The sequence below is a fragment of the Podarcis filfolensis genome, assembly GCF_964270895.1.
Source record: "Podarcis filfolensis genome assembly, chromosome: 18".
NCBI classification, from domain to species: Eukaryota; Metazoa; Chordata; class Lepidosauria; order Squamata; family Lacertidae; genus Podarcis; species Podarcis filfolensis.
Window position 1 is genome coordinate 8,760,855 of NC_139622.1, and position 14,852 is coordinate 8,775,706.

General features: G+C 49.2%; 1 protein-coding gene across 2 annotated transcripts in view; it reads right to left on the reverse strand.

Annotated features, from left to right (window-relative positions):
- The window catches only part of LOC310753321 (interleukin-6 receptor subunit beta-like), a 32,954-nt gene extending 19,957 nt beyond the window's left edge, over positions 1–12,997 (reverse strand). For both annotated transcript variants that reach the window (XM_083594482.1, XM_083594481.1), the window contains exons 1-3: positions 12,857–12,997; positions 5,483–5,606; positions 3,048–3,229 (exon numbers count right to left, since the gene is read on the reverse strand). In XM_083594482.1, the coding sequence (XP_083450608.1) occupies positions 3,048–3,229; positions 5,483–5,606; positions 12,857–12,911 (361 nt within the window). In that variant the 5' untranslated portion in view covers positions 12,912–12,997. The remainder of the gene's footprint in view (positions 1–3,047; positions 3,230–5,482; positions 5,607–12,856) is intronic.
- Positions 12,998–14,852: the final 1,855 nt, after the last annotated feature.

Genomic DNA, 14,852 nt, shown 5'->3' on the forward strand with positions numbered 1-14,852 from the left:
CTTCTTGGATTCTACAATAATCTCATAGTTGTGCAATAATGATAACACAGGGGTACCTTGCTTCCCAAACTTAATCCGTTCCGGAAGTCTGTTCCAAAACCAAAGCGTTCTAAAACCAAGGCATGCTTTCCCATAGAAAGTAATGCAAAACGGATTAATCCGTTCCAGACTTTTAAAAGCAACCCCTAAAACAGCAATTGAACATGAATTTTTACTATCTAACAAGACCATCGATCCATAAAATGAAAGCAATAGACAATGTAAAAGGTAAAGGGACCCCTGACCATTAGGCCCAGTCGTGACTGACTCTGGGGTTGTGGCGCTCATCTCGCTTTATTGGCTGAGGGAGCCGGCGTACAGCTTCCGGGTCATGTGGCCAGCAGGACTAAGCCGCTTCTGGCAAACCAGAGCAGCACACGGAAATGCCGTTTACCTTCCCGCTGGAGCGGTACCTATTTATCTACTTGCACTTTGACGTGCTTTCAAACTGCTAGGTTGGCAGGAGCTGGGACCGAGCAACGGGAGCTCACCCCGTCATTGCGGGGATTCGAACCGCCGACCTTCTGATCGGCAAGTCCTATGCTCTGTGGTTTAACCGACAGTGGCACCTGTGTCCTAATAAACAATGTACTGTACTATAAAATAAATAAGACAGTATTGCAGATGATAAAATAAAAACTATTTATCTCTCTCTTATCTGCACTGATGATAGTCATTGTTTGGATGGGGGGCTTTTATCCATTTCTGCAGTCACACAATCAATCAATCAATCAATCAGTAGCTGAACTGGGTTCCACACAGTCACAAAAACAAGTCACAAAAACGAAGCCACAAGCCACAGTTACAAGTCAGTCCCATAAAATGAAGAACAAGTCACAGTCAAAAAAACCGGAAAAGCCACACAAACAAAAACGCAAAAAAATAGCGAAAACAAAAGCTCCAAAAATCACCTCTGTGTTGTGTGGGTGCTCAGGACTCAACAGCTGACAGACTCAACAGGAAACCTCTGATTAGCAGCGGGGGGCTCAATTTACAAATGGAACACACTCAACAGGAAGTGGAACATGTTCTGCTTCCAAGGCAAAGTTCACAAACCGGAACACCTACATCCAGGTTTGAAGTGTTCTATTTACACGTTGTTCATAAACTAAGCTGATCTACCTAATTTGCCAAATGACAGCCATCCTTTGAAATTGGTACATGTCTGAATTTTGCAAGGCGGCCCCTCCAACAAAGTAATGCGTACAGACAAAAAAAAGCACTCGATAAGGTAAAGTGTCCCTATCAATGCATGCATTCATGAAAATGGCGTGCAAAATGCATTATATTATGTGAAATTGCATAGCCAAAACGTGAATATTAGGGCAAATAGCTCCCAGAGATTTGTCAGGAGAAATTAGCACGGCCTAGGACCCTCATACCTACAGGACCACCTCTCCCGGTATGCCCCACGGAGAGCCTCAAGGTCCATAAACAGCAACACCCTAGAGGTCCCAGGCCCTAAGGAAGTCAGATTAGCTTCAACCAGAGCCAGGGCCTTTTCAGCTCTGGCTCCGGCCTGGTGGAACGTTCTGTCTCATGAGACCAGGGCCTTGCGGGATCTTATTTCTTTCCGCAGGGCCTGTAAGACAGAGTTGTTCCGCCTGGCCTTTGGCTTGGAGCCAATTTGATTCCCTCCCCCTCTTTCTTTTTCCTTTCTCCTCCTGTGATGAGGCTGCATTTTAATAATATTTTAATGTTTCAATATTTTAATTGTTGTATTTTAATCCTGTTTTTAAGTTGTGTTCATTCAACTTGTTTTTATTATTGCTTGTTAGCTGCCCTGAGCCCAGCCTTGGCTGGGGAGGGCGGGGTATAAATAAAAATTATTATTATTATTATTATTATTATTATTAGTATTAGTATTAGTATTAGTATTAGTATTTTATTACAGTGCTGATGAGGGTTTGTGAGGACTTAAAATAAATCAATCAAATGGCCTGGAACTTAAGACTATAAACTTTAGAAACTGACCCACCTCCTTCCACTCTGATTGGCTCCAGTCAGCATGACAGGCGAGAAGACAAGTCTTCTCAGTGGCTGAAAAGCTCCCCTTTCATGCTAATTGGGTGGCTCTCAAGCAATGGAGGCAGACTTCCTGCTAGAACCCGGTTGCAGAATTAGCAAAGGGGTCTTCGACACCCTGCCCTGCAACCCCGAACAGCCAGTGGATCAAAGGAGAGGGATCCACTCGTTCTGCCATCTAGCCAACTTGTTCTGCTCAAAGCAGTAGGGTGTACTGGTCAGGCAATGACTGGGCAGATCCGGGTTCGAATTCCCTACACAACCATGAAGCTCAGTGGGTAATGGAAGACACCGGGGACACACCCTTTCTCTCTTTTTCAGCCTAGCCTACCTCGCAGTGAAGGAATGGGTTTCCCAAATCTAAAATCTGACTGTGCAGTCAGTCTGAAACGGGCCCCAAAATCCCATTCTCCCTTCTCCAAGGGTGCATTAGCTAAAAACCATTAACTTGAGCTCTTGAGCAAATGTATAACAGGAACCCATCTGTATAAACAGAGCTCTCTCCTTTATCAGTCCGTGACGCCTAATGAATGGCCTTGTCAGTTCCAAAGTGGAGCAGGGATGACACATCTGGGTCTTATCTTACATCCTGACCACACTGACGCACAGACCTTGTCAGCCACCCGGGAACGGCGCCAAGAGTGCTCTTAGAGTTGGTGACCTTCTTACCCCAAGATAAGGAATACAGGAACAGGAACACCCTTTTATGGTCAAGAGTACAGGAGCAGGAACATCTGTGATGTCAACTTACGTGTATAAGCTTACGTGTCTGGATTCCTGGGGAAGGGGGGAGAGGGTGCCTGGAGGATATGTATACTGCATGGAATCTCTCATTTCTTTGGACTTGTTGTGAGCTGACCACGCAAGTGCCTTCTGCTATCCGGAGAGCAGAATAAACTCTTTCTCTGAATCAACCTCTAAGAAGGCTACAGCAGGGTTGTTGTGCAGAAGGCGAGGAGACTTCCCTGAGTTTCCTTGCTTACCTATGCTCATTCCATGAATGCACATTTCCGGAGCGCTCACTTGGACGCCTCGACTCTCGGCAGTTAGGTTTATTTTGTAGAAAGCAAAGAGGTTCTCCACCGGGACGCCACACGCGCTGTCTCCCTGGGTGGCGGCACAGCTTCTCGTGTGGCCAAAATCCATTTGACAGCGTCCAGCTTCTCTGGAAAAAATAAACAGGAGGGAGCACTCCTTAGCAGCTGCAGGTTCAAGGGACAGGGGTGGAGAACTGGTGAGCCTCAGGGCCCTCCTTTAGAAATTTCCCAGAATGCCCTATCCACAGCATTGCTTCAGGGGATTGTGGGAAATTAAAAAATGGCGGCTCCAAGCTGCTCTGTAGGTAGAGCCTAGGGTAAGAAAACTCTTACACCCAGCATGGGGAATCCTGTAGCTTGCCAGATGTTTTGCGGGACTACAGAAAGAGGAACACCATCCCTTATCCCAGCTGGTTGGAGTTGATGAGAGCTGGAGGCCCCAGAACATTTTGTTTTATTAGTTTTGAAAAATGTACAACAGAAAGGACCGATAAAAGTTCTTATCAAAATAAAAATAAGCATTCGTTTGTTCTTTGGTTGATACTTGTTTTGTACACCATTCTGAAATTCAATTTACCGTATTTTTCGCTCTACAAGACGCACCAGACCACAAGACACACCTAGTTTTTGGAGGATGAAAACAAGAAAAAAAATATTCTGAATCTCAGAAGCCAGAATAGCAAGAGGGATCGCTGCGCAGTGAAAGCAGCAATCCCTCTTGCTGTTCTGGCTTCTGGGATAGCTGCGCAGCCTGCATTCGCTCCATAAGACGCACACATATTTCCCCTGACTTTTTAGGAGGGAAAAAGTGAGTCTTATAGAGCAAAAAATACGGTAACATGACCTCCGATCTTCCCATTGTGTTCCGAGTCCTTAAATACGCACTTAATTTTATTTTCAGTCTGCTTTGGAGGGGTTGGTTTCTCCCTTCCAACCTTTCGATTAAAATTCTGGCGGCTACTGTAGCGTACATGACGATGTCCCTAAACTTTTTGGGGATTTCATTACCCATAATTCCCAGCAGGAAGGCTTCGGGTTTTTTAGAGAAGGAACATTTGAAAATGTTGATGAATTCATTGTAAATCGTTTCCCAAAATTGTCTAATCTTTTGACAGTTCCACCACATGTGGAGCCATGGACACACTGCCCTGGTTTGCACTGCAGGGAGGTCACTTTGGGGCTGATCATGCAGTGTTTTGACTTCACGCTCAGAGGCGCACGCCATTGTCTCCCGAGGTGGTTGGATGCCAACATTGCTGCAGTTGCCTTGCCAAGGTAAGGTAAAGGACCCCTGGACGGTTAAGTCCAGCCAAAGGCGACTATGGGGTTGCGGCGCTCATCTCTCTTTTAGGCCAAGGGAGCCGGCGTTTGTCCTCAGACAGCTTTCTGGGTCATGTGGCCAGCAGGACTAAACCGCTTTTGGCGCATAACGGAAACCAGAGCGCACGGAAACGCCGTTTACCTTCCCACTGCAGTGGTACCTATTTATCTACTCACTCTGGTGTGCTTTCAAACTGCTAGGTTGGCAGGAGCTGGGACAGAGCAATGGGAGCTCACCCCGTCGCGGGGATTCGAACCGCCGACCTTCTGATCGGCAAGCCCAAGAGGCTCAGTGGTTTAGACCACAACGCCACCTGCTTGTCTAGCTAAGCATTGAAGGAGAGATTGCTGGTTACAGTGGAGCCCAGGTAGACAAAATTGTCAACCACCTCAAGCAATGATAAGAATAATATTTGTGCTGGTCCAGGGGGGAGGTTACCGTGGGGCGAGGTCCAGGACCTGAGTTGAGGGTCAGCAGACAGTCCTCCACGGGCGAAGCGGGGTCCACAGCGAGAAGCTGGGCAAGGACAGGAACTCTGGGGGAACAGGACTGGATGCTAGCCGAAACAGCTCTTCAACGACGACGTTGCTCCCGCAACCTGGGACCGGGCTGACTGGCCTTTATCTTCTCTGAGGCCAGGGTCGGCCCCGGCCCCCAGGAGACCCGCCTCTCCTGGCCTTAAGGCGAGCACTCCTCCTGGGAGAAACCAGTTCCCTTCGCCTCTCTGCCCTGAGCCTCTGCAGTTCAGGAGAGGCTGAAGGGTTACTGGGCCCAGGGGGAGACTCACCTGTAGGCACTGAGTCCTCAACCACCTCCGGAGCCAGAGTGGATTCACCTGGTGCCTGCTCCTGAGGATCCGGCACAGGTGCAGGCGCTTCAGAATCAAGGCCCTGCTCCAGTTCAGCCGGCCCTGGAGGCGGGGACTCCTGTGCAGGCTGGGATTCCTCCGGTTCAGCCTCTGAATCGGATTCCCGGGCCATCACAATATTCCAACCTGCTGGTTGTACGACATTGTGTGGTCCTATCTCTCTGCCATCCCAGAGGCAGGCAGGAGACTTACTCTGTGATGTGGAGCCTGTACGTAGTTTCAGGGCCCATATCCAGCAACAGGTTCCAGTAGCATGTGATGTTTTTAGCCCAGAAGCTGACACAGTATTCAAGCTTCAGGCTCCTTGGAGCCAGTCCTGAGAGATGCAAGGAGAGAAACGAAACATAGAAACTTTTACTTATACTTTGCCCCCCCAAACACACCTGGTACCCTCCAAATCATTCAATTCAAAGTGTTGGTGCTGACCTTTAAAGCCCTAAACGGCCTCGGTCCAGTATACCTGAAGGAGCGTCTCCACTCCCATCGTTCTGAGGTCCAGCTCCGAGGGCCTTCTGGCGGTTCCCTCCCTGCGAGAAGTGAGGTTACAGGGAAGCAGGCAGAGGGCCTTCTCGGTGGTGGCTCCCTCCCTGTGGAATGCCCTCCCATCATATGTCGAGGAAATAAACAACTATATGACATTCAGAAAACACCTGAAGGCAGCCCTCTTTAGGGAAGTTTTTAATGTCTGATGTTTTGTCGCTTTTTTGTTGTTATTATTAATATTCTGTTGGGAGCTGCCCAGAGTGTTTGGGGAAACCCAGTCAGATGGGCAGGGTATAAATAAATTATCTATTATTATTATTATTATTATTATTATTATTATTATTATTATTCTCCACGCAGTCACAACAGTTCAGCCAATCCATGTCGGACGCTCTCTGCTGCACAGTTCAGTACTAAATTGTCAGGTGGGTGGGTTGGGTTTCAAATAAGGGAGAGTACTTTGCATAATCTAGAGCACACCATTCCTTTTGGCCTTTTGCGGGATGTTATGTACTGAGTTGAATAGGATCCAGAATGCAGCAGTCTGATTGGTCCTAGAACAATAGGATCCAAAAGGCAGCAGTCTGATTGGTCCTAGAACAATAGGATCCAGAATGCAGCAGTCTAATTGGTCCTAGAACAATAGGATCCAGAATGCAGCAGTCTGATTGGTCCTAGAACAATAGGATCCAAAAGACAGCAGTCTGATTGGTCCTAGAACAATAGGGTCCAGAATGCAGCAGTCTAATTGGTCCGCAGCAGCCACCCAATACAGCTCCAGGTGGAAGTGAATCCCCAACCTGATTGGCCTACAGGTGAATCCTGGAATTAGCCAATCACGTGGGGCCCATTGCGTAAATAATGTATATAAAGCAGACATTCTGGGGGAACTTCCATTCCTTGCTACCATGAGCTGAATAAAGAGCATGAAATCCACACTCGACTCTGAGTATATTTCACAGGACAAGCAAATAAATTCCCCCCACCCACAAACAAGCAGGCGATTGGGCTTTGGTTCGACAAATTCTGTGATCCTAGGCATGACAATTGCCGCACTACCTAGCCAGCCATCCAGATTAATGGGATAATGACCGCAAATTAACCTGGGAGTGTTTTTCTTCCGGAAACGGTGATTATTAATAAACTGGAGAGGGGTGGGAGGTGATTCTGTGTTGTGTGTCGGCATAGGGAACAGATGGAAGGATTAGCAGGGGGGCGCTGGGGCTGGGGGGGGGGGACGACTCAAGAGCACCTGGTGAGGGAAGTTGCAGCGTCAAAGACCGCAGCTTCCGGAGGTAAGAGCGTGAGCAAGAGGCTGGGAAGCCTGATCTGCTTGCTGCCAAACAATTTCATGCCACAAAGTGCGTGCGTCTGGAGAACGAGCCGTCGCCAGGGCGAAAGCTGGATCTGCGAGTGAGGCCCTTCGCGAGCGCTTTAAAGGGTATTTGTGTGGGGAGCTCTGATTCTCCTAAGGGCATATAGGTAAAGGTAAAGGGACCCCTGGCCATTAGGTCCAGTCGAGGCCGACTCTGGGCGCTCATCTCGCTTTATTGGCCGAGGGAGCCGGCGTACAGCTTCCGGGTCATGTGGCCAGCAGGACTAAGCCGCTTCTGGCGAACCAGAGCAGCGCACGGAAATGCCGTTTACCTTCCCTCCGGAGTGGTACCTATTTATCTACTTGCACTTTGCTGTGCTTTCGAACTGCTAGGTTGGCAGGAGCTGGGACCGAGCAACGGGAGCTCACCCTGTCGTGGGGATTCGAACCGCCGACCTTCTGATCGGCAAGTCCTAGGCTCTGTGGTTTAACCCACAGCGCCACCCGTGTCCCCTAAGGGCATATGCAAGACCACATCCAGTCCACCCCCCTCCCTGTGTTTCAAAAGCCAAGCCAAGGACTCCTTACTTTTGAAAACCATGATATGTCTATGGTAGTTTTAGTTATGTGAATGGTGCCACAAACCCCCTTGGGGTCCGCAGACCACCAATTGGGAACCACTGTTCTAGATGAGGTTGCCTGAGTTGGCGAAGCTCATTTGACTGCAGCAAGAAACAGGATTTAGCACCATCAGTCCTGTATTTTGGAACGCTCTGCCAAATTCAGCAGGTGTTCCAACTCTTCAATCCCTGATGAACACTTCTCAGGGGCTGCACTCTCTCTAAAGGAGCAAGTGTGTCAAAAAGCAGAGACATCACCTTGCCAACAAAGGTCCGTATAGTTAAAGCTCTGGTTTTCCCAGTAGTGATGTAGGGAAGTGAGAGCTGGACCATCAAGAAGGCTGATCGCCGAAGAATGGATGCTTTTGAATTCTGGTGCTGGAGGAGACTCTTGAGAGTCCCATGGACTGCAAGAAGATCAAACCTCTCCATTCGGAAGGAAATCAGCCCTGAGTGCTCACTGGAAGGACAGATCCTGAAGCTGAGGCTCCAAGACTTTGGCCACCTCATGAGAAGAGAAGACTCCCTGGAAAAGACCCTGATGTTGGGAAAGATGGAGGGCACAAGGAGAAGGGGATGACAGAGGAAGAGATGGTGGGACAGTGTTCTCGAAGCTACCAGCATGAGTTTGACCAAACTGCAGGAGGCAGTGGAAGACAGGAGGGCCTGGCGTGCTCTGGTCCAGGGGGTCATGAAGAGGCGGACACGACAAAAGACTAAACAACAATTATCAATAATAATTATACTTCAGAGAAGTGCAAATTTCAAAGGAGAGCTGTGTTTCCAGTTCAGGAACCGGAGGGCCGATTTTGGTCAGGTCATGTTAAAAGCTGCAAACCGAACCAAATTCTCCCCTGTACCTGGCCGGGGGGAGCGTTGTACAGACGGAGCAAAAGTTTTGATCCAATCCGTTAACTAGGCATTGAATTGCAGGCCTTTCCAACACCATTGCAGCAGCTTTTGCCGCTGGTTAATCTCTACACACACACATCTGCCTGCTCCGAGAAAATCACTCAGAAAGCCCCTTTTCTCTCTGGAGATGGTGTCTGACGGAGGCCCGTTCTCCCCAAAGATCCGGAGAGATTGCTGGCTGCTCTCCATTAATTTGCAACCATGGACACAATGTTCCCCTGGCTTTCAGGCAGCAAAACAGAGATGTACGCAACACGGAAGAAGTGTGCCTTGGACAGGAACGGGGTCTGGAGAGCGGAGGCAGTGGGGGCCGCCCCCCCCCCCAGCAGCCCCACATCTCTGCTTACTGAGCGGGGAAAAGCGTATCATTTTACACGGCCGGAGCAAAAAATAACCTTTCCAAAGCTGTCAACAAAGGCTGGGGGGGAAGGAGACAGGTCTGAGGTGATGCCACGACTGTGAAGGCTCTTTTTTCGGAGACCTGTTTGCGCCTCCCCTGCGGTGCGGGACATCGGCTTCCGGCTGAAAGCAATTTTCACCCTCCAGGCTCTGAGTTGGGGGGGACGGACACTGGCTTTCTCAGCCATCGGGGCTGCTTTGGGGGGGGGGCGGGAACATGGTCCCAAAGGAAGCAAAGGCGAGATGGATGGCACATGGGGGGGGGGGTTGTTGTAATCACCCAGGGAAAATTCAATCAAAGCAAAACTCAATTTCCCCTCCTCCCGCGGTTTCGCTTGCAAAATGAGCAGGAAGATTTGCAATGCAGACTTTTGGAAGTGAGAGCTGGACCGTAAAGAAGGCTGATGGCCGAAGAATGGATGCTTTTGAATTCTGGTGCTGGAGGAGACTCTTGAGAGTCCCATGGACTGCAAGAAGATCAAACCTCTCCATTCTGAAGGAAATCAGCCCTGAGTGCTCACTGGAAGGACAGATCCTGAAGCTGAGGCTCCAAGACTTTGGCCACCTCATGAGAAGAGAAGACTCCCTGGAAAAGACCCTGATGTTGGGAAAGATGGAGGGCACAAGGAGAAGGGGACGACAGAAGACGAGGTGGTGGGACAGTGTTCTCGAAGCTACAAACATGAGTTTGACCAAACTGCGGGAGGCAGTGGAAGACAGGAGTGCCTGGCATGCTCTGGTCCAGGGGGTCACGAAGAGGCGGACACGATGAAATGACTAAAGAACAAAAGCCTTTGCCAACCTGTTGGCAATGTTGTCAAACTACAACTCCTGGGCTGGCACTGACGGGAGTCATAGTCCAACAATGACCCTAACCCTAACCCCAAACGAGAGGGAGGACATCGGCTTGAAATAATGGGCATCTGTTAAACCACAGGCTGACTTTCAGCCTCTGTTTAAATGATGTTAATTTGCATTCTGGCCTGGTAAACAGCGCCACCTGTCAGCAGCCACACAAACTGCAGCGTGATGTCCCGCTTCAGCGGTACCTATTTATCTACTTGCACTGGCATGCTTTCTAACTGCTAGGTTGGGGATGCGGGTGGCGCTGTTAGGATGTGTCCAAGGAAAGGGGGGCAATTGACAGGCCCCCAGCTGGCTCCAGCCCACCGGCCGGCAGCCGGGCGAACGGAAGGGCAAAGAGAGGCTATGTAAAGCGAATTTAAAGGTAAAGGGACCCCTGACCATTAGGTCCAGTCGTGACCGACTCTGGGGTTGCGGTGCTCATCTCGCTTTACTGGCCAAGGGAGCCGGCGTACAGCTTCTGGGTCATGTGGCCAGCAGGACTAAGCCGCTTCTGGCGAACCAGAGCAGTGCACGGAAACGCCATTTACCTTCCTGCCGGAGCGGTACCTATTTATCTACTTGTACTTTGACCTGCTTTCGAACTGCTAGGTTGGCAGGAGCAGGTACTAAGCAACGGGAGCTCACCCCGTCGCGGGGATTCAAACCGCCGACCTTCTGAGGCAAGCCCTAGGCTCTGTGGTTTAACCCACAGCGCCACCCGCGTCCCTTTACAGGCATTTTACTCAGCATCAGGACAAACATGTCTTCTCCCCTTCACGTCCAAGCAGCAGGAAGCATAAACAAAGGCTATACACAAACGGAGGTTCCCAGCAAGCTGTGCTGGAGAGTAAACAGGAATGTGACATACCGCAATCATGTCTGTTCCTTTTAAGGTGGAACGGAACATCAATATCCTAACAGGCGCTGTGGTCTAAACCACTGAGCCTCTTGAGCTTGCCAATCAGAAGATTGGTGGTTCGAATTGCTGTGATAGAGTGAGCTCCTGTTCCATTAGTAGTTCGAAAGCAAGCCAGTGCAAGTAGATAAATAGGTACCACTCCGGCGGGAAGATAAACGGCATTCTGTGCGCTCTGGTTTCCATCACAGTGTCCCGTTGTGCCCGAAGCGGTTTAGTCCTGCTGGCCACATGACCTGGAAAGCTGTCTGCGGGCAAATGCCGGCTCCCTCGGCCTGAAAGAGAGATGAGCGCCGCAACCCCATAGTCACCTTTGATTGCACTTAACCATCCAGGGGTCCTTTACCTTTTATATGAAGGTGCAAGCATACAGTTGCGTTGGCTTCATGGAAGATGGAGCAAGCTTGCTTTCTGCTGCTGCTCCCGAGGAGAGCACCTGAACCAATGGATCTGAATGACAAGAAAGGAATTTCTGACTAAACTATGTGACGGGTAAGAGAAGAAGAAGAAGAGTTTGGATTTGATATCCCGCCTTTCACTCCCTTTAAGGAGTCTCAAAGCAGCTAACATTCTCCTTTCCCTTCCTCCCCCACAACAAACACTCTGTGAGGTGAGTGGGGCTGAGAGACTTCAGAGAAGTGTGACAAGGTCACCCAGCAGCTGCATGTGGAGGAGCGGAGACGCGAACCCGGTTCACCAGATTACGAGACTACCGCTCTTAACCACTACACCACACTGGCTCAACAAAGAGCTGTTTGGCCGTGGAACAGACTCCCTTCGTGCAGGTTTTTAAACAGAGGTTGGATAGCCATCTGTCATCGATGCTTCAGCTGAGATTCCGACATTGCAGCAGGTTGGACTAGATGACCCTCAGGGTCCTGCTGAACTGGGGCAATTCTACGATTCTGTTGCTTCAGACCTCTAGCAAAGCCATGTCCTTTTGCCCAAGGTTTCCTTGACCCATAAAACCAGACCCTATTTTATCCTGCATCCCAGAATCCCAATTTCCAACACGTTTATACTAGAGCATGGGTAGGCAAACTAAGGCCCGGAGGCCGGATCCAGCCCAATCGCCTTCTCAATCCGGCCCATGGACGGTCTGGGAATCAGCGTGTTTTTACATGAGTAGAATGTGTCCTTTTATTTAAAATAATAATAATAATAATAATTTATTATTTATACCCCGCCTATCTGGTTGGGTTTCCCCAGCCACTCTGGGCGGCTTCCAACAGAACACTAAAATACAAAAACCTATTAAACATTAAAAGCTTCCCTAAACAGGGCTGCCTTCAGATGTCTTCTAAAAGTTTGGTAGTTATTTTTCTCTTTGACATCTGGTGGGAGGGCGTTCCACAGGGCGGGCGCCACCACCGAGAAGGCCCTCTGCCTGGTTCCCCGTAACTTAGCTTCTCGCAGCGAGGGAACCGCCAGAAAGCCCTCGGTGTTGGATCTCAGTGTCCGGGCAGAACAATGGAGGTGGAGACGCTCCTTCAGGTATACTGGGCCGAGGCCGTTTAGGGCTTTCAAGGTCAGCACCAACACTTTGAATTGTGCTCGGAAACATCCTGGGAGCCAATGTAGGTCTTTCAGGACCGGTGTTATGTGGTCTCAGCAGCCTCTCCCAGTCACCAGTCTAGCTGCCGCATTCTGGATTAGTCGCAGTTTCCGAGTCACCTTTAAAGGTAGCCCCACACAGAGCGCATGGCAGTAGTCCAAGCGGGAGATAACCAGAGCATGCACCACTCTGGCCAGACAGTCTATGGGCAGGGAGGGTCTCTGGATTATTTGTGGGGCATAGCATCTCTGAGTTATTTGTGGGGCATAGCAATTCGTTCATTCCCCCCCCCGCAAAAAAATATAGTCCGGCCCCCCAGAAGGTCTGAGGGACAGTGCTGAAAAAGGTTGCTGGCCCCTGGACCGGAGTTTCATGTTCTGCTTTCGTTTCCGTGGCATTGCCTTGTTGTTTTCTTCTTGCACAGCTCTCAGCGCTTTTCCTTTTTAAATATCATCCGGTTCATAAATGGTCTAAATTAAAAACAAACAAACACAAAACTGCTTTGCATCTCTGTGCTTACCTGAGCAGGAGACGGAGGTGAGGAAAATCAGTACGCATCTCAGAATCAGCTGCATCCTGAATGTCACACCAGCTTTGGAGAGATGGCAATGGAGGCGTTAACAAGGAAAGTTTCCCACGCTTTTCTCTTTTTCAAAAAGAGCATCTTAGAATCATAGAATCATAGAGTTGGAAGAGACCACAAGGGCCATCGAGTCCAACCCCCTGCCAAGCAGGAAACACCATCAGAGCACTCCTGACATATGGTTGTCAAGCCTCTGCTTAAAGACCTCCAAAGAAGGAGACTCCACCACACTCCTTGGCAGCAAATTTCACTGTCAAACAGCTCTTACTGTCAGGAAGTTCTTCCTAATGTTTAGGTGGAATCTTCTTTCTTGTAGTTTGGATCCATTGCTCCGTGTCCGCTTCTCTGGAGCAGCAGAAAACAACCTTTCTCCCTACTCTATGTGACATCCTTTTATATATTTGAACATGGCTATCATATCACCCCTTAACCTCCTATTGTAGAATCATAGAGAGATGGAAGGGTCCCCCAAAGGTCATTTAGCCCAAACCCCTGAAATGTAGGGACCTATGTGTCTCAGCTGCACTTTTGTTGTTGTTGCCTGTTGGCACAGGCTGAAGTTGCTTTGAAATGGAAAAGTGGAAGCATGGGAGAGGTTTCTTATTGTCTCCAAATAATTTTTATTAATTTTTCTGTTTCACAATTTAAAGTACAGTCATACCTCCGGTTACAGACGCTTCAGGTTGCGTTTTTTTCGGGTTACGGACTGCCGAAACCCGGAAGTACTGAAACAGGTTACTTCCGGGTTTCGGTGGTCGCACATGCGCAGAAGCTCCAGATTGCAACCTGAGCATGCGCAGATGCACAGCTGCGGGTTGCGAACGTGCATCCCACAATCACGTTCGCAACCTGAGCGTCCACTGTACTCATTTTTACATCCTTTAGATACCAGTGACTTCCCTTCTTTGTTTTCCATTGTTCATTTTTCCATATCACAAATCCCTGCGTATTTTACAGAAACTATACCATTCAGTATTCCATTATTGCATCCATCAAAGCTCATTTACACTACAGTGGTACCTCGGGTTACATACGCTTCAGGTTACAGACTCCACTAACCCAGAAATAGTACCTCGGGTTAAGAACTTTGCTTCAGGATGAGAACAGAAATCGTGCTCCTGTGGCGCGGCAGCAGCGGGAGGCCCCATTAGCTAAAGTGGTGCTTCAGGTTATGAACAGTTTCAGGTTAAGAACGGACCTCCGGAACGAATTAAGTACTTAACCCGAGGTACCACTGTATTGAATTTATCTTAACAGCGTTTTCAGCTGTACACAGTCATTTCCCATATATTCATTAAATGTTTTCCAATCTTCTCTAAATAAATGTTCTTCTTGTTCTCTTATTCTATACGTTAAGTCTGCAAGCTGCGCAAATTCTGTCAACTTAAGTCGCGACTCTTCTTTGGTTGGGACCTCACTCGTTTCCCATTTTGGGGCTAACCAAACACAATAAATGTAAAGGGACCCCTGACCATTAGGTCCAGCCGTGACCGACTCTGGGGTTGTGGCGCTCATCTTGCTTTATTGGCCAAGGTAGCCGGCATACAGCTTCCGGGTCATGTGGCCAGCATGACTAAGCCGCTTCTGGCGAACCAGAGCCGCGCACAGTAAAGCCGTTTACCTTCCCGCCAGAGTGGTACCTTTTTATCTTCTTGCACTTTGATGTGCTTTCGAACTGCTAGGTTGGCAGGAGCAGGGACCTCACGCCGTCGTGGGGATTCGAACTGCCGACCTTCTGATCGGCAAGTCCTAGGCTCTGTGGTTTAACCCACAGCGCCACCAAACGCAGTGGTGGAATACACAAACAACCTTTATTTATGAAAGGTTTATTATTGGAGCCAATCAGCCATGGTCTCCCAAAGGGTGGTTTGATCCATCCCGGCTCCCACCACTGAAAAGCATCAAGGGGTCTTAAAAGACCGCAAGCTTGGTG